We start from the raw sequence: 18,206 nt of genomic DNA on the forward strand, positions 1-18,206 counted from the left end.
AAAATTACTTGAAACTGAAATCCCATTGAGTATTTAGAATGGCTTTTTAAGTCTGTTCTGACATTAATTAAGATCATACCAAACTATTTTGGTCCAGCCTTTTTAGTGAGGGGGTTTTCTTTTACATGAACACACCTCTTAATCTCCTTTCTTGTAATATTTGTGGATTCTTCAAGAATCCACAGGCATTGATGTGGTATTTGTTTTGAAAACTGTTGTAATAACAACTTACTGTAATCTCAAAAAGGGTGTTTCTTTTGACTTTGGTTAGCAGCTAGAGATCCAGGGAACCCAAACAATATTTAGTGCTGAAGCTCGTGACCATTGTTTTTTGTATAATTATGATTTCAAGAAGGAATACAGGATTTTTGTCGTTTTCCAGAAGACATGCAGCTGCTAGATTTCTCCCCCTTTTTTAAAAATTGGCTTTCTGTGTATTGCCTCTGACTGTTTTTTGCTGACTGACTTGGAGAGTGCTTTATATTCCAGTTACTGAAGGTTTTAGTTCAGCCAGTAGACTTTTCATCTACTCTTCTATATTGATCTAAGTTTCTGTAGTTTGTTGCCCTCTGGGTTTTTCTTCCTTCCTTTTTTTCCTACGGTCGTCTGTTAATATTACTTGGTTTGGTGACTGTGGAATAGGCATATAAAGATTTGTCTGAAGCCAAGTACTATGCCCTTCATACAGGGCAGCAGGCTTTGTAGTAAAGGTGAAAAACATAATTTTGTCACCTATGCGTGGCATCCAAGATGCAGGAAAAAAGCTGGTATTTTCAGTATTATCCTGTGGGTGAATAATTCTGTGATTAAAATTAATAAGGTTAACTTCTCTAGACTGTTTTGAGTCATCTAACGTAAATGATGCGCTGTAAGTTGTGTGACATACCGAGGATGAAGCCCAGATCTGCTGAGTCCAATCCTTTGGTTTGGGATTCTCTTCAGTGTTTGTGTATTTTGGTTTCTTACTTTCAGGAGTAACAAGATAAATGGTGTGGGCAAGTCTTAGAAGGCGGGCTACTGAGGGACATGTAGTGGATGGAGATTGGTTTGAGAACAATTCCAGCTGAGTAAGACAGATACTAATGGCTTGAATGCCAAGAATTGTGCAGTAGCATTTGACATGAACGTTTTTGATAGCTGTAGAATTGGTACTAAGAAAAGGGACAAAGAGTAAATGATACTTAGAGTTGAGATCTGTTCTAGCAATGCTGTTCTGTACGCATTCACAGTATAATCTATTGTATATTGATAAAGATATCTTAAAGAAATGATCTCTGGATGCTAGCCATATATTTATGAACATTCAAATCTTTGCAAGAAAGCTTTGAGGACTTTTTTTAATATATGGAATGTTATAGACTAGGAGATGGTAGATTTTTGTATTACTAATTAATTTGCAGTGATGGCTTACAAGATTTCATTGTGCTTAGTATTGTGCATTAAAAGGAAAAGCTTTTTTGTTCTGAACATTTTACAGTTGAATTCAAGCAAGTGAAAGTGTATGGAACAATTTTTGTAGAAGGGATGGGAAAACAGTCACATAGGTGCATGGGCGGGTATTGTAGTGCTACACTGTTGATGGTGCAGGTACAGTAAGTAAGATGGTGTGGGTATATTTGTTGATTTGCAGATAGTATGCAGGTATTGCAGCACAGATGGTGAAATCATCAACATAGTTGTGGCCATGATAATCTTACATCTCATGAACAGAAGTAGAACAATCTAAGAGGCTCAAAACTATGGTAATCCTAAACTATGGGATATTGTCCTCAGTCTGTTCTCTTTCTACTTTTTGAATTGTGGACTATTCTAGAAGGCCAGTCATCACAAGAGAGCAGGGTGTGATATGTGGCTTTGTGCTTGTGATGCACTTGTGTGCAGTTAATTGTTGTTTGTTTTTTTTCCTTGCTCTTTCATCAATAGGTGACAAAGAAAGTCAAGTCCATGCAGATGTTCCATACCCCTGTGACTTACGCTATGCAAGGTGACAGAGTAGGTATCTGTGTAACCCAATTTGATCCCAAACTGCTAGAACGAGGCCTGATTTGCACCCCAGAATCACTTCACACCATTCATGCTGCAATAATTTCCCTGAAGAAAATCCAGTATTTTCGAGGAGCTCTTCAGACCAAAGCCAAATTCCATATTACAGTTGGTCATGAAACAGTTATGGGAAGAGTGATGTTTTTCAGTCCAGCCCCTGCTGACTTCAATGAAGAAATTAAAGAAAATGTTTTTGATTTTGAAAAAGATTATCTTTATCAAGAGGAATATTTGTCCAAGGACTCGAATTCTTCAGAGAACAACAAAGATAATGACCAGGCAGAAGTCGTCCCGCTCCCAAGACAACAGTGGGCTTTGCTAGAGTTTGAAAAACCAGTCACTTGTCCTAAACTGTGTCTTGTGATCGGCTCCAAGCTGGATACAGATATTCATGCAAATACCTGCAGGTTGGCATTCCATGGGGTACTGCTCCAAGGCATGGAAGACAAGAATTACATGGAGACTTTCCTTCCAAAACTGAAGGTGTACAAACTGAAGCACAAGGAAGGACAAGTGGAAAGGGTAAGCTGTCTCTTTAGTGCTATGCATGGGAAGGGGAAATACTTGTTCTGTGTAAGTACTTACGTTGTGGACTACAGAATTTTCAGTTATGTTCCAGAGTCTTTATACATGTTTTTCTTATGTTTGTATACCTCGTGTATTATGTCTTGTCTCTCTGAAAACAGTCAGAAATCACTGCTTAAAAGTGACCAGTTTATTCAGTTCAATGCAGTGTTGAGTAATTTGATGCTGTTTTTTCACTGATTGTTTTGATGTCTCGCCACTCTCTTCTTCCTGCAAACTTGCTTTGATTGTGTACCTTCTGAAGCAGCTCATCTGCTTGCTGCCCAGTTGACAAGACTTCAGCTTTCCACTAACATATTTTACAGTTATTCTGCAGTACGCTGGAAATGCAAAGACAGTGTAAAACAAATAGAAAGTAGTTTTAGACTAAATAACACAAAGAGTACTGTTGTTTTATGTATTTTCACATTTTATTGAATAAGAATCTCAATTATTGACGCTTACTTTAGTAGGCAAAAAGAATCTCCTACAAGGTGCCTTACAGAGCTACAGCATGCTGGGATCAAGCTTGTGACATGGAGGATCTGGAGCCTTGATTAACGCGTGCTGTTTCTGTGTTGCACAGGTGTTAGTGTCCTATAGTGTATGTACTTGGCCCACGTCACTGTGGTAGAACATGGAGGTGCTTTCTGGAGGAGTTAACATCTACAGTAAAAATTAATTGGGATTTTTCTACTGTCCCTTCACCTGTGGATAGATACGCTGTTTGTAGTTGTTGGTGTTACTACGTTGCTGTCATAAGTTCAATCTTGGTGGTGATTACCTTTCAGTAATCAGTGGAGAACCATTTGTTTATATGTCCTGTAGTGGAATTTTTCATGATGAATGGATTAGGTGGAGAGGTGCAACATACAAATAATTTAATTGCTTACCCTCAAGTGAACAGAGTTGTTGTAAACTTCAGCAAATGTTTACTTGACATATTAGTGTGGTAGGTGTTTTATTAACTTTTGGGTAAAGAACTATTAAATTTTATTTTCCTAATCCAAAATATGATTGTTTGAACAAAACATTTAGTGTTCTTACTTCTTTTCAAAATTCCATAATGCTCTGTTGAGTATTGCATAATATCTATCCTTACTTTACTATAGGAGACTAAACAGTTTGCATACCTTTCCATGTTTGCAACTTACAATGCAGACTCCTTGAATACTTTTTTGGTTATTTGCTTTACTAACTTAATTGTAAAAAAATAAATAAACCAAGATCCACATCAGGGCATGATTTTCAATTAGTGAGATTCTTTTCTAAATGCCTCACTACATTAACTTATTAAACAGGCAACTTTTATTTCCCTGTTTTTTCGCTGAAGTTTCTATGTTGTTGTTCTAGCTTTTTTGTTTTTTTTTTTAAAAAAAATCTCCTTTGAATTTCCACTACTGACTTTGGAAGCCATTCCTTTTTGAAGAAACTACAGACCTGAGGTATTGTATTTTTTGGATGATAGTTTTGTCATGAGGAAGGAAGGTAGGTAGGAGGAGGATATATCTGTAGCTTTCTGAAAATGTTGTGTCTATTAACATGGGTTGTATGGAACACCCAAAATCAACAGTCACTTGTCAAAATCTTGGTGTCAGGTTTATAATTTCCTTTGTTTGGAATGGCTGGCTACCTTTCTCTTTGGCTGATGGTGATGTTGCAAAGCAATGTCCAACATTTGGACAGAATGGTCCAAAGCATTCTGTCCTCTAAGCTGTGGAGAAGCTCTAGACCAAATGCATGTGTCTGGATGCCAGTTCTTTCAATGCTCTAGAGCTATCTGAAAGCACAAAACATTTGCCTTTATCTTTGCTAAAAATGTACTCACTTGCGTGTGGCCCATGCCGCTAATATCCAGCGAGACTTGCTTACTGACTCCTTTTGTTTCTGTGTGGCTGTAGGTCTATGAATGAGAACAGAAGTTTGTGTGACCTGTGGCCACAAATGCTGCTTGTGTTTTGGTTAACTGAAGTGAACTGGTCTCTTTTCTTTGTTTTTGCTCCCAATGCACAGCACTAGTCTATGGGAGATGAAAACTTGCAGGCTACCAACTGGGTGAATTGTCTGACTAGGTTAACAGTTTGCTGTTAGCCTCGGTTGTGCATTTTTAATGTTTTTACTGGTTTTATTTAGTGTTATTTTCAATTCCTTTGCCAGTTTATGTATTCTGCTATTGATTTTACTGTGTAAAGGAATAACATTAATTGAATTATGCATATTTTATTTTCTGGTCCAGAAAATGACCGATGTGTGTGAATTATTTAATATTTGACCAAGAGAGTAATTTATTACACTGATACATGTTAGTCAACTGTTTTGGTATTGTCTTAATGCCTTTTAAAATATAGAACTGGAGCTTTTGTTGTTTTATCCTGTCTTCATCTGTCACACAGTGTGCTCTATATATGGGCCTTGATCACTATCTGTATGAATACTAGTTTGCCATGTAAATGAACAGTTGCCATCAAATAGTCTATCTGCAGGTTAGGTTGGTTCTTGGGTTCTTCCTTCTGTGGTGCTGTAGATACTCAGAGCTCGCATTTTCCCTGATGCGTGTTGAAAGGATAGCGGAGCAAATGTTGTAAGAAATACTCACAACGTAAAGTCACAGGGGCATGCCAGGGACCTGGGTGAGTTGGTGAGGAGAAGGTTGTGCCCGTTATAAAGGCCCTGCTGGGGAAGTACTTAGTGGTAGCTGAGGTAGCTACTATTAAGTCTGTATTTGCAGAGCAGAGAGCAGCAGGAACAATTGGGTGGTACAGTGACTATTTTAGTACACAAAGTTGCTAGCTAATAGAAAATGTGAATCAGCTGGTCCCACCCTGCTGCTGATAGATGGCTGGAGATTAGGATCGCTGAATTTAGGGTGTCTGTTCTTGGCATTGATACAGGAAAATTTCTTTCTCTGTTGAGCAAGGAAGCTCCCCCCTCCTCACCTTCCCTGGGGAGGCATAAAAATAATAATTACAAAATACGTGTTACCCTCGTGAGAAGTGAACTTTTTCTCCAGAGAATACTACTGGGGAAGATTAGCTTCATAGTTTCCTGAAAGGCTGGGAGAGAGGCAGGCAGGGGCATGTAACGTCTGCCTTCCTGGGTTCAGCACAGGGTGGAAACACGCTCCCATATAACTGGGTTGTAGTGGAATTCATCAGTGCCCATTTGTAAAACATTGCTGCTAATCTGATGTGGGCTCTCCTGAGCCCCTCCACTTGCTGCTAGAGTTAAAATAAATTCCCTGCAGTTTTACTACCAGTTTACCCAGGAGAAATCAGGCATTTTATGGTTTGGCTTTTTGTTCCTATTTTGATTAATTTCAGAGCACTGATGGAATAGTAAGAATTGTAAATTCATTAAGTTTCAGCATCACAGTACTTTTCTTTTGTGCCCTTGTGCACAGCACCCTCCTGGATTTTAAGGTTTATTTTTTTTTCTATAAAAGAACAATGTTTGTTCTCAGAGCCTTTTTTTTTTGGCTCCAAGAGCAAGTGTGACATTTTTGCTATTTCACATAGAAATCATTAAATCCATGAACTGGGTAAACACCTACTTAAAAAAAAAAAAAAAAGTAAAAAAAAAAAAATTGTAATTCAATTATCAGTCTTGAATTAGTACATTTTAGTGAAAAGTCACACCTAAGCTTCCTGGTTTTTCTCATCTGCAAATGATGGTAAATATTCTACAAAAATCCAAGTACTCTTGTACTTTTTGTACTGCTCACTGTTTCCTTTTTGGTATCTTGTCTCTTTAATGCTACGACTGAGTGGAGCACTGGGAGAGAAAGAATCAAAGCACGGCTACTGTTGTTCACCAGAATCTTTGAATTTACCTGTGTGCAGTGTATCTTTTTTTCACATTCTTGCTTATTTATTAGCTGATTTATTTATATATTTTAAAGATGTGTATTACTGTAGTGTCTGAGAAATTTGGCTTTAAAACATTTATCATCTGCCTTTTTGGTTAAGTTAGTGTGGTCTGAGATGCTGCATAGTGCTTCTAACTGTGCTGGAATTGCGTCTTGGTTATGAAAAAGTTGCATGATTCAAACTGCAGTTATGACTTTCTTGATGTTTTTGAACTGTTGTAGAAGTGTGTGGATGCTCCTGTTTTGCTTTAGACCGGATTTGTTTTGGGATTAGAGTAAGCCTTTAGGGGTTAGTTTTAAGGAAAGTCAAAATCTGCTGTTGTCTCAGAACTAAGGGGGTGCTGGCAAAGGACTGTATTTGCTTAACTTCATGATTTTAAAATTATATGAAATACTCATCCAGTTTTTCTCTTGCAGAGAGGACTTGAGAGAGGGGAGAAGTTCAGTGGAAGGAAGTTTCTGTCAAGAGCATCTTTCTGACTTGGTTATGCGGAGGCAGAGATTGTTGCCCTCTGGACACTTAATTTTTGCAAAACCTTGACTGCATGACAAATGTACTTTCAATAGGAAAAAGAGCTAGGCTGGCAACAAGTGGCTTGTACTGATAAAACGGTAAAAGCAAGGCTGAGTGCTATTGTTAACGCCAGTGTTGCTTTAAGGAGTGTGATGTGGGAATCTAGGTGGAAAAAAAAGGGGCAAATGAGATCCTGTGAATAAAGCTTGTCCCTCTGGTCCGGCATATGGCGGTGGCTGTGAATGTGGGCTTGCTAAACTGTAGCTGGCCAGCAGCCGCTGGAGTTGGCACAAGCAAATTATGAAGATAAACAGCAACTGTTGACCTTGGTCTCGTGCTTCTGGAGACAGACTGCTCACCAGTCAGCTCTTTGCAGTTCTGAGGGCAAAGAGACTTGTATTAATCCTAGCACCATCTCTGAGATATCTTCCTCTCTGAATTTTACCTCTGTGCAGCATTGTAGATTAATTCTAGTCCGACTTGTGAAGCAGTTAATCAGTTCCTAGGGTAAATCCTTTATATTTCTCCTGTTATTTGCTCTGTCTTCCATGAACGTACAGGTTGAGTGCAGAGACGTTCAACTGAAAGGTGAACCGTAGAAGTGCATCATGATTTCCTGCGTGACTCAGATATTCTGCTTGTTTTGGAAGTGTTTGCACAAGCAGCATTTATCTTGGGATGGTTGCCACAGGGTCCTATTGTTGAGGATGCTCATAAATCAGTAGCTCTGTGGCAGAAACAAAGGGAGAAGGAAAACTCTCTGCCTTGCTCACATAGCGCAAGCTGCACCTTCTGCACTTTCAAGCTTGTGTAGTGAAAAATGTATGCATATCTCAGCTGTGATTTTCCCATTTTAAGCATAGTATAATGTTTTCCTATGAAAATCCTTTCTAAAGATGCTTTCTCTGGGTTCCTCTGACATTAAGAACTGATTCTCTCTGTGTATTTCAAAGTTTTAGATATGTTTTTTCTCATTATTTGCCTTGTTCTTAGGCTTTACTTTATTTGATGGTAATCATGTTGTACTTTTCAGCAGTTCCCTTTCATGTGTCATAGCCATGGGATGTCCTAGTTTTATTCATAGCTACTCTGTTCCCAAGTTTTGTGGGTTGTTGAATAGTGAGTTTTCTTACTGAACTCAGTCTCATGGTGACCCAGGCCACCATGTAGCTAGCATGCTTTAATTTCTAGAGGATGGAAGAGTCACTTAACTGCTTCTTAACAACATGCTACTCATTGTTTGAATATTGGTGATCTAAGTGTCCCTAAGGAGAAAAGTATTGTGGCAGGAGTAAGGTGTGAAAGCAGGGTAAGCTATCAAGATTTTTATCAGAGCATCTCTTCTGAAGCCTGAATAGAAGAGAAAAGGCTTATCTTTCAGCATCTTTTAAGTGTTGGGTTTTTTCTTTTCTTACAGCTGGGTAACAAGAGCTGTGTTGGAGTGGTCAAATGGAAGATCTTTGTCACCATTGCTTGTTGGATTTTTTTGGCCTTTCAGCAGAAGGCTGAGATATTGTGGAGATGAGCACTAGCAAGCAACTTCAGGAAGTTTGAGAAAATAGTATTTAAATTTGTTGATGAGCAGCAATAAGGTAGACATTTTGAAAAGCAGCAGTTATGAGAATGTTAAAAACGCCCATTATCAGCCATATTTTGTCTTTTAATTCCTTATGGCTTTTTATGAGCAAAACCACCAACATCTTCTTTACAGAGTACATGTCAAGTTTTCAGTAGCTCAGCCATGGACTTACCAAACTGCCAAAGGAGGGTACAAAGGAGGGAAAATGGAGTTGCCCATGAGTGAACAGGATCATCCAATGTGGTTCACTTAGGGGATGAGACCGGACTTCTGGGGAGGTTATCTTTGCTTGGGGAGGCAGTAAGTTAATATCGGAGTGCAAGAGTATTCCTGTCTGGAAAGATTGCTGAGGATCATGTGTGAGCAACACTGATACTTTTTTCATTGAATCCTTTCTAGATATCAGTAATACTGGAATTCATCTTGCAGAGTTGTGCCAGTGCACTATATTTAAAATATTTGCCACAGAAATACTGTTCCTTGAATTTTCTGTTGCATGCTTGGAGTGCCACTAGGAATAAAGTAAGTTTTACCTGCTCAGATAGCTAGATTCTTCCATCTAACTTATTTCTAGATAAAGAATGTTTCATTGGCTTACTAGAGCTAATGTTTCATCTTCTGTTTTCTTATACTGGCAATGTAGTTCCAGCAGGATAGCAAATAAAACACCGTGTCAGCCAGGCAATGGCACTTTCTGCGTGACTGATACGGTGTGCAGACTAATATGGGCACAAAATGAGTAACAAGGCCAAACTGTACAGTGAAAACTGATTGAGTGCTGCCTGCAGGCACAGGCAGTGACCTGGGCTGTCTGCAGAACCTTCTGTGACTCTAGCTGGGAGAAGTGGTGGATGTCACTCCATCTACTGTAAACACGCAGACGCCACAATTAATATTTTTCCTGCTTTGAAGTCTGAACATGAGTTTGTTTGGTTCTGCTTGGCTGCTGATGGTATGCTAAATACAGTAATAATACAGAGATGAAGGCAATCAGGTGAATAAAAGTGCACAGCACATTTGCTGGTTAAAATGCACTGTAAAATAGAAATATAAAAGATGCATTTATTTATTGGCTTGTTTAGTTTTTGAGTAAAAGGGTTTGAGAAGCTTAGTGGGGAAAGGGGGAAGGGGAAGGGAGGGCTCTATGCTCATTAAACAGAAATACCATTTCTGTTAAACAGTACTGAGAAAAGAATGGTGATGTGTACCAACTGACACAACATATGGATTAACACAGTAGAATAAATTTGTCGTAAAAGGGTACCAGCATTTGCTTGCTTACTCATATGAAAAAGATTGGTTTTGTTCACTCACCGACAAAAGAATGGCTTGCTCCACATGACTGGGTAGTAGAATTTTTGAAGGTTTGAGTAACACCTATGCTTATTATTTATATTATTAAATTTAAAATGCAGAAATGCTTTTGGGTCTTACAAGTGTATGGACAGCTGGTCTTGATTTTTCTGAGGTTGTGTAAGAGTCACCTGTGGGGGAATCGGTTTGTCAGCAAGGCAACCAGTGCACCATTTTATTTATTGGATACGAAAATAAATTAAGAATGTTACTTAGCTTGCAAAATCAAGCACTTGAAAGTTAGGAAATACCAGATTTACAGTTGCCTATGCAACATTAATTCAGTTCCCCTGTGCCTCTACCCTCTGCACTTAATAAGGCAGGGTTCCTGTGAAATTTTTTTGGATGTGGTCACGTAAAGACTATATCATGGGGCATATCAAAGGAGGACGGGAGTGGTTGTATGGACATCTGGCATTTCTTAAGTGCCCAATTCTGCAACTTAGGTTTTATATAAATGTAATTTCCTCAGCATTTTTAAAGTAAAAAAACCTACATATTATTGAACCGTAACCATCCCTCTACTGTACACCTTCACTAGGATTTAAGTTACAAATATTCATAGTGTAGCACGGACTTGTACTGCTTGATACCACAAACTGTGTTAACCAAATGGCAGAAGGAAACTGTTATCCAAGAAAGATGGAGGACTGTTGGGCTTTGGGCAGAGGATCAACACACTTGAGTTGGAGATCATTATGGGAGGGGACGGACTTGGGATGTTTGTGAATCCATGTGGTACCTTCAGAAGGGGATGTGAGTTTGCATCAAGAATCAGCTCTCTGCTCTCCCTTGGCATCAGTTGCTTTGGGCAACTCTTTGTAGGCCTGTCCTCATTGCCTGCTTAAGTTCCAATAAGGGTTTTTTGAGCCTCTTTTCTTTATTCCTTTCTGCCCTTCCCAAGCTATTTGTGGGCAGTTTCCTTTAGAAACAAATTAACTCACTGCCACTGTGCTTGACCTACTGCTGTGTGCCACATCTGTGCGCTGTTCCAAATGAAACTCGCTAGGTCTTACCTGAAAGGAAGTTGTATAGAGGTGGGGGTCGGTATCTTCTCCCAAGTAACTAGCAATAGAACAAGAGGAAATAGCCTCAAGTTGTGCCAGGGGAGGTTTAGATTCAACATTAGGAAAAATTTCTTTACTGAAAGAGTGGTCAAACGTTGCAACAGGCTGTCCAGGGAAGTGGTGGAGTCACAGTCCGTGGAGGTGTTCAAAAAACACGTTGATTTAGTGCTTCAGGACATGGTTTAGTGGGCATGGTGGTATTAGGTAGATGGTTGGACTTGATGATCTTAGAGGTCTCTTCCAACCTTATGATTCTGTTTCCTCTTGGATGTTTAAGATCTTAGAACCTGAGATCACCACAGTTAAAATACTTCAAAACAGTTAATGTGCCTGAGTGTTCTTAAGTCATGGAGATAAGATACCACCAGAGTTCTGGCGGCTCCGCACCACAGCCTGGGAGGAGCTCTGGTCAGTTTGGCAATCCTCTCTGCATCCTTACAAGGCTAGGTCAAGACTTCTGCATCTACAAATCTTCTACACTGTAAAACAGCCTCTTTCTTGATTTGTGCTTGGATAGTAAGTGTTACAGGATTTCTAATCTTTACAGCATTTCAAGCCAGGGTTGGCTGATCTGGAGATAGAGGTCCTGAGCAGTATAGCATGTAGTCTGTAGGCTCTTTTCTCTCTCTGATGTTGCTTTTCTTACATAAAGCATAGATTCTTACACAGCATAGATTGGTGTAAAGATTAGTACAATCATGACATCATCTAGTTTCTTCTCACTTGGTAAAATGAGTGTTTTAACTTGGCTGTATCAGGAATTTAGTACCTGTTTTTTTGGGATTCAACCGTTCTAAACTTTGTATAGAGGTGAAGGAAGCTTGCACTATAAACATGCGTAATGAAGTTAGTGCCCTGTTTGTACCTTGTGTGTGCCTGTATGTATAGAGCTTTTAGAATCTAAACTAGTCTGACTATGCAGTTCTTAGTCGTTGGCCTGACTCAATACTCAAGATTCCTTTTCCACTACTGTACTGGTTTTAACCAGGCTATAGTGATGGCAAAATGCTCAGCAAACAGAAGGGTGTTTATGACTGCTTGTTAGATATTCTCAAATGCAATTGTACCTTTACTGAGAAAGGAAGAGAAGGGCAGAGAAAGGAAGATGCTTCTTGGATACAAGAAACATAGGCTGGGGAGATGTGGGACAAACATCTGAAAACCAAAGTTAGTAGATAGGCAGGGAAGTCTGTGTGGTGGTTTCTTGCTCTATTAGAACAGCAGTAATGAGACATGAAGTACTGGAGGAGACGAATGTTTCATCTCCATTCCTTCCTCCTGGGTTGATGTTCAAAGGCAGAAGTTTAGTTTGTTTGCTTGGAGGTTGGTGAGAAAGGTCTCTAGGCAGCGCACAACCAAAAGCTAGTAATGCTGGAGGGAATTGCAGAAAGAAAAACCTTTAATGCTTTTATGCTGAGGTAAGCTCTTGAGGAAATGGTGTGGCTGACCAAATCATTCTTCCTTTGTACCAAGTCATTCACCCTAGTTCTCAGTAACAACCTGTAAGCTAGAACAGTCTTCAGAGAATTAAAAAAGCTGCAAACCAAATCATCAGTGAAATCCTCTCCAGTTCTTTCTCCTTCACCCTTTTTGCAGCCTCATGTACTGTCATTTTCTCAATGTATGAAGCCACATTTTAAAGAAGAACAGGAATTTGCAGCTTCCAAAATATTCCCATTTCTGACACAGAAATGGAAAGTGCTCGAAACTGTTTCTAGAAACAAATGAGCTGTCACTGGTCGTGATGAAGATGTCTCAAGTGTACTTTAGAAAAAATACAGAAAAGTAATAAAAATACTTAGAATTTTCAGTGTTAGTCATAGGTTCTTTTTGTTCTTTTTCCCCTCCTGTTGTCTTCTGCTTTGGTTTCAGTGGGCCATTTATCAGTTTGAAAATAATCCTCAGACCTGTCTTTATCCTTATTAAAATTGTTTTATTTCTATTTAAAACTATATAATCTTAGATTAAATCAGAAAAGGTTGTTCCTTCTCTCTGTGTTTCTTTCTAGTATTTAATATTCAGTGCTTTTACTTTCTCTGTCTCAAACCTTTTCTTATTTCCCATCTCATTCTGGCACTGCTTTGTTTCCTCCTCTGTGTTTCTGTTCCGATCTCTGTATTTTTTTTCTACAGATATGTTGTGACATGAAGTTCTTTACTCTCAATGTGTGTGATGGATTGTTTGAGAGGGTGTTCAGATGACAGTAATTTCTAAGTTACCTTAAAAATGAGGGTTGTTTAATAGGCCGAACAGTATAGCTTGATATCCCTGCTCAAAGGAAAATTTGCAGAGTTATTTTTCCTTGGAATTATACTATGGTTTGCACATGTAACATTAACTGTGGTTTTGCAAGCGATATATGGTAGAGTAAGTAGTGCTTAGATGGGGAGTGTGAGGTGGTTAATTTTTTCTGTGAACTTCTTGGTATTAGCAAAAGTGTTATGTGCCAGAGATGCACATACTTCACCTATGGTTATAAAGGGCTGTTTACTTTTTTCCTGCAAATACAAAAGCCAAGTGGGAAGGGTTATTTCATAAACTCAGTGCTATTGTGTCCTCTGGTCTAAGCCATAAAACAAGAGTAACAGAAACGTTCCCTTTGAACTTGAAATCCCTTTCTAAGCTGCTGATCTAACCTAAGTGAGAGGGGGAGACTATACCATCCAGAAAATTTCTCTTCTGGGTATTTCTCCCTGCCTCCCCCCCTGCCCCCCCTTTCTTTTTTTAAAGTCCTTAAGTGAGTTTGATGCTGCACCTCTGCCCATAAATTTAAAAAAATATTATCCTAATGTAGGTCAGTGAACTGAAACGCCACTGTACACCATGGGGGATTAAAGTCAGAGAGGCAGCCCTCTCCCACTCCTACTAGGTCATATGACAATATAAACAAGAAGTGCAAGGAGCCTTCAGCTTTTTCTTGCCCTAATCCTTTGTTTATGCAGCACTTAAACTGACTTTTGGGGTCGTCTCTGTCTGGCATTAAAGCCCTAAAGCTTTTTGAAGTTTCCCTGAAGTTAATAAAATTAGTCTACCCTCATTGCTAGGCCCCTCGCTGCTGCTTCAGAGCAGACTGCATATCCCTTACTGTCTTTGCGGCATTTGGCTTTTTAAGTTAATAATATTTTATAACAAAAAAAGAGTGTTTGAGAGAAAAGCAGAAAGATCTCCCAAAAGGCTGTTCAGCTAATAGGCAAAGTGGTTGCCATTGTAGATGTTCTGAGAACTCAAAGGGGATTAACTTAAAATCCAGTGATTGGAGGTAAATTGCTGGTAAAGTAATTGGAAGTGTTGAGTTTCAGTTGGAGAGAACAACATGCATTTCTGTGCCTTTTTACAAAGCAAGAATTAAACAAAAATTTAATTTTTCTTTTATTTTTCTAACATGGTCTTACATAGGAAACCTCATTTTCTAAACCTAGCAATTATCTCTCCTTCACCCATTTATTTCACTGCAAAGACTGATCAGTTATCTTAGTTCTTATGTCAGGCATTCTCTTAATATTTAGTCTTCTTCAGGGATGAATTGGTGATAGGCTAATGGGGGGTGTTGGATGACACAGGATGGGATTTAGTGTATGAGACCGAGACTTTGGGTCTTAAAGGTTTTATTCTGAACAGCCACTCAGGCAAGTCACTGATCACTTATGATCTCTGCACCACTAAAGCAGTTGTTTTTCTAATGGCCTATAGAGATGCCCAAGGAATAGTGGTGATATGGATGGAACATAGCAATGAGCTTTAGGAGGGATTTTTTTTTTTAACAAGTTGACCATTGAAGCAAAAGGAACGGTGCAGCTGGAGCCCTCAGTTACTTTCCTAAACTCTGTGTACAAAAGCAAGACCCTAAAAAGCACATTTACTTATAAAAGATAGAGTTTTAAAATCAAAAGATATTAAATGAGTATGACATACCTAAGTGGTGATAGATTTTGTTGCTGTTATAATAATCAGTTGTAGGTTATCATTACCAGTTTACTCAAAGGTTCATGATGCCTGTAACACTTGTTGACAGAAATCATTCTGAGGTGTTTTTTTTTCTGACATCCTTGTTGGGGAGGCTCTAAACTGAACCTTGGTAGCCTAGTATGATTGGTCACCCTGTAATTCCATTTTTAATTAAGTTAAAGATAACTTTGAAGTGCTCTTAGAAGAATAAAAGATGTTTATTTTGTCTTTAAAGTTGGCTTCCTGTGTCATTTTGGGGGGATAACTACAAAAATAATAGATACATGGAAGATCCTTACTGTAGTGGAAGAGATAGTCTGTATTTCAAATGCAGGGATAAGAAGCATATAGCCAGCAGTAGAGGAGAGAGATGTTCAGTTTTGAAATTCTTGTTTTAAGAAGAAAAGATTTATAGGAAGAAACAATGTTTTTATTTCGCCAGCTAGTGTAACTGGAAAAATTAAGAAGGTTTTGAGAATGTAAGCGCTTCTTCAAGTTGGAATTAATAGCTTCTTTTTCTGCTAGTCTTCTATTTCAGACCCAAAGAAAGGAACATGTGCCTGAAAGCTTATCTTCCCCCTCTACCACCACCTGTTATCAGTAGCTCTAGTAAAAGACATTATTCAGTTTTAAATTTAAGCCAGAGGTTGCCAAGCAGTGATACTACCGTTAATGGTTCACAAGCCATTTTGAAGCAGTGCTTGTTGAGGGGGATGGGAGAGGACAGACACACCAAAAAAAACCCAGAAACATTACCTTTTGGGAAAAGATGGGGACTGGATGTTCAGGTAGTGAATGTTGAGACACCTGAATGCTTCTGCCTACAGCCCTGACTCTGCACCTGGCTGGAAGCGGAGCTGCGTGTACTATTCTCTTCTCTATGTGAAAGAAGGAAGAAGGGCTGTAGACGTTTCTTATCCTGCATGTGCACGTGGTTTGGGACAGGAAGAGGTCCTGCCGGTGCTCTCTTAATATTGCACAGCCCTTTCGAGGCAGTTTATAGTTGAACAAGTAAACCCCATTTAAAATAAAATTAAATTTCTGATGCTAGATTTACTGAGCTTGGCAGTAAAATAGAGGCATACATATGTAACAAAATAATAAACAATAATAATGCTCGGGATCTGAGTCTATATATGCACTACTGTTTATGGAGGAGGCTTCAGGGAAGGAGAGTAGCTTAATAAACCAGCAATACTTGGAGTTGTCATTTAAACTGAGTAAAGGGGAGCATTCAAAATTGGTTATAATTCTTTACTGTTCTAAGTCACTTTGGTCTTTGAAACCCTTATGTTTATTTTAAAATTGTTGCTAAGAGCTGAAGAGCAACTGCAACTTTTGCCACCAAAAAAAAAAAAACTTGATTTAAGTAATATCCCCTTATTTCTTCTGATAAGTAATAAATGTTCTTGCTGCAGCTATGAGGTAGAGTAACTCCAGGCATTAGGTATACAAGGATATTCACACCTACAGGATTAGGCTCACTTGACTGCACCTTATACTTTGTAATGCCTGAGGGAGAGTTGTTTATCTTGCCTTACCCACCAACCTTGCTACCTCTTGTTCCTGATAGCTTAATTAAGAATTCAACTTGGAATGGTTCTTCCCACTGGGTTACAGACCTTGAAATTAAAATGGGATACAATGGTCACAAGGCTTTTAATTTAACAAATCAATGTGTATGTAAAGGTGAATATTTTAAAAGACTCTTTAGAAACTCTGAGTAATTCATCATTTCTTTGGAAGTGTAGCTGTTGGAGTGCAGGTCTGGAGCTAAGAGAATGTTTATGTGGGTGATAATGTACTTAACTGTAGCATAAGTACTAGAATAAACTTTTTGTGAGCATAGGTACTGAAGTGACTTTTTTTTTTGAAACCTTTCCATGAAAAAGATATTTTAGTTAACTGATTTTACAGCATGTTCTGATGCAGGTTTGTTCTTCCTATTATAAGAAATGAGGTGGAAGCAGAAACATATTAATTCATAAAGTCTTCTATGGTTTTGCACACAATCGTTTTCCAAGGTCAGGGTGGTAGAAGTCGCCAAACTTTAGTGTATCTCATAGGTATAATTTTTCTTGTCACGTTAGATTATAGACTCATGAAACCCTATTTCTTTTTCAGGTGATGGATGATTACAGTGTGATTGGTCGTTCATTGTTTAAAAAGGAAACAAACATCCAGATTTTTGTGGGTCTAAAAGTTAAACTATCTACAGGAGAAGATGGAATAATAGATGGTGGTTTTGGACAAAGTGGCAAATTTAAAATCCGAATTCCAGGTAGGTGCTTATCAGCTAACAAATACTAATCTATGTTGAGTGTAGAGGATCTTTCCATATTGTCAGTCTCAATGTTACCAGTAGTCTCCTGAAGTTCTGAAATTGACTCTTACCCAGTTGGACCACTGATGATTTGGTGGATTGTACCTCTTTGAATTAGATGGTGATGACTGTGAGACTGAATGGCCTGAAGGCACATCTCCTGTGTCAGGAAACTCAGGTCTCAAAATGACTACTTGTTAAGTGTCAGTAACACAGAAATCATACTCTGCCTAGAAAGGCTTGTGGATATCTCTTCTCTCTTAATATAAGTATTGGTTTACTAGAGCCCTTTGAACAAATAAAGGAAAGCAAACCTGCAATCATTTTTACCTGTAGCTACTTATTAAGTATAGTGTACTGGATGCAAATTCCTTAAACTGGCTCTGTTCTGCATGTTATTACCTAACTTTCCTTCAAGGAAAAACTGCTTGATAAATGAGTTTTGGAGATCTTGAGAGGTGTTTTTATTGCTTGTGTCTCCTTGGTTTTATGGTATTATATATTACTGTATTTTTCATCCTTGGTGAATTACAGCAAGGATTTATGCCTCTTTAGGTTAGAGCATGGGGGGATGATGGATGCTAGAGTTTCTAAGTGTCATTACTGTGGTGGGTTTTTTTCTCCTCCTTTTAAGGTAGGAAAGTTATTTTGAGCCTTTACAAAAGTGCTGCATTTAACTCAGATTGTGGGATAAGATTTTAAGGATACTAGAATTACTTTTGTATTTCTGTGGTGTCTTTGGCCCATTTGTCACTAGTTAATCCTCCACCTTCTTTAGGCTGATGAATGAGAGTGCTTCTGTAGTACAAGTGGAGAAAAGAAATCGTGATGTTCTATGATGGCAAACAATCATGTAGCAATTGATCTACAGAGAAAACTGAAGTTTCCCGATTTTTTTTTTTTTTTTTTTTTTTTTTTCTGGAGATGGACTATTTTCCATTTAACTTAAGGCT

At 38.5% G+C, this 18,206-nt stretch overlaps 1 protein-coding gene across 1 annotated transcript in view; it reads left to right on the plus strand.

Annotated features, from left to right (window-relative positions):
• Window positions 1-18,206, plus strand: part of EEFSEC (eukaryotic elongation factor, selenocysteine-tRNA specific) — a 126,228-nt gene that overhangs the window by 67,136 nt on the left and 40,886 nt on the right. Inside the window, exons 5-6 of the mRNA XM_086469937.1 lie at window positions 1,924-2,565; window positions 17,055-17,211. Of these exons, the coding sequence (XP_086326063.1) occupies window positions 1,924-2,565; window positions 17,055-17,211 (799 nt within the window). The remainder of the gene's footprint in view (window positions 1-1,923; window positions 2,566-17,054; window positions 17,212-18,206) is intronic.

This window comes from Leptosomus discolor, chromosome 9 (assembly GCF_034619465.1).
Source record: "Leptosomus discolor isolate bLepDis1 chromosome 9, bLepDis1.hap2, whole genome shotgun sequence".
Classification (NCBI taxonomy): Eukaryota; Metazoa; Chordata; class Aves; order Leptosomiformes; family Leptosomidae; genus Leptosomus; species Leptosomus discolor.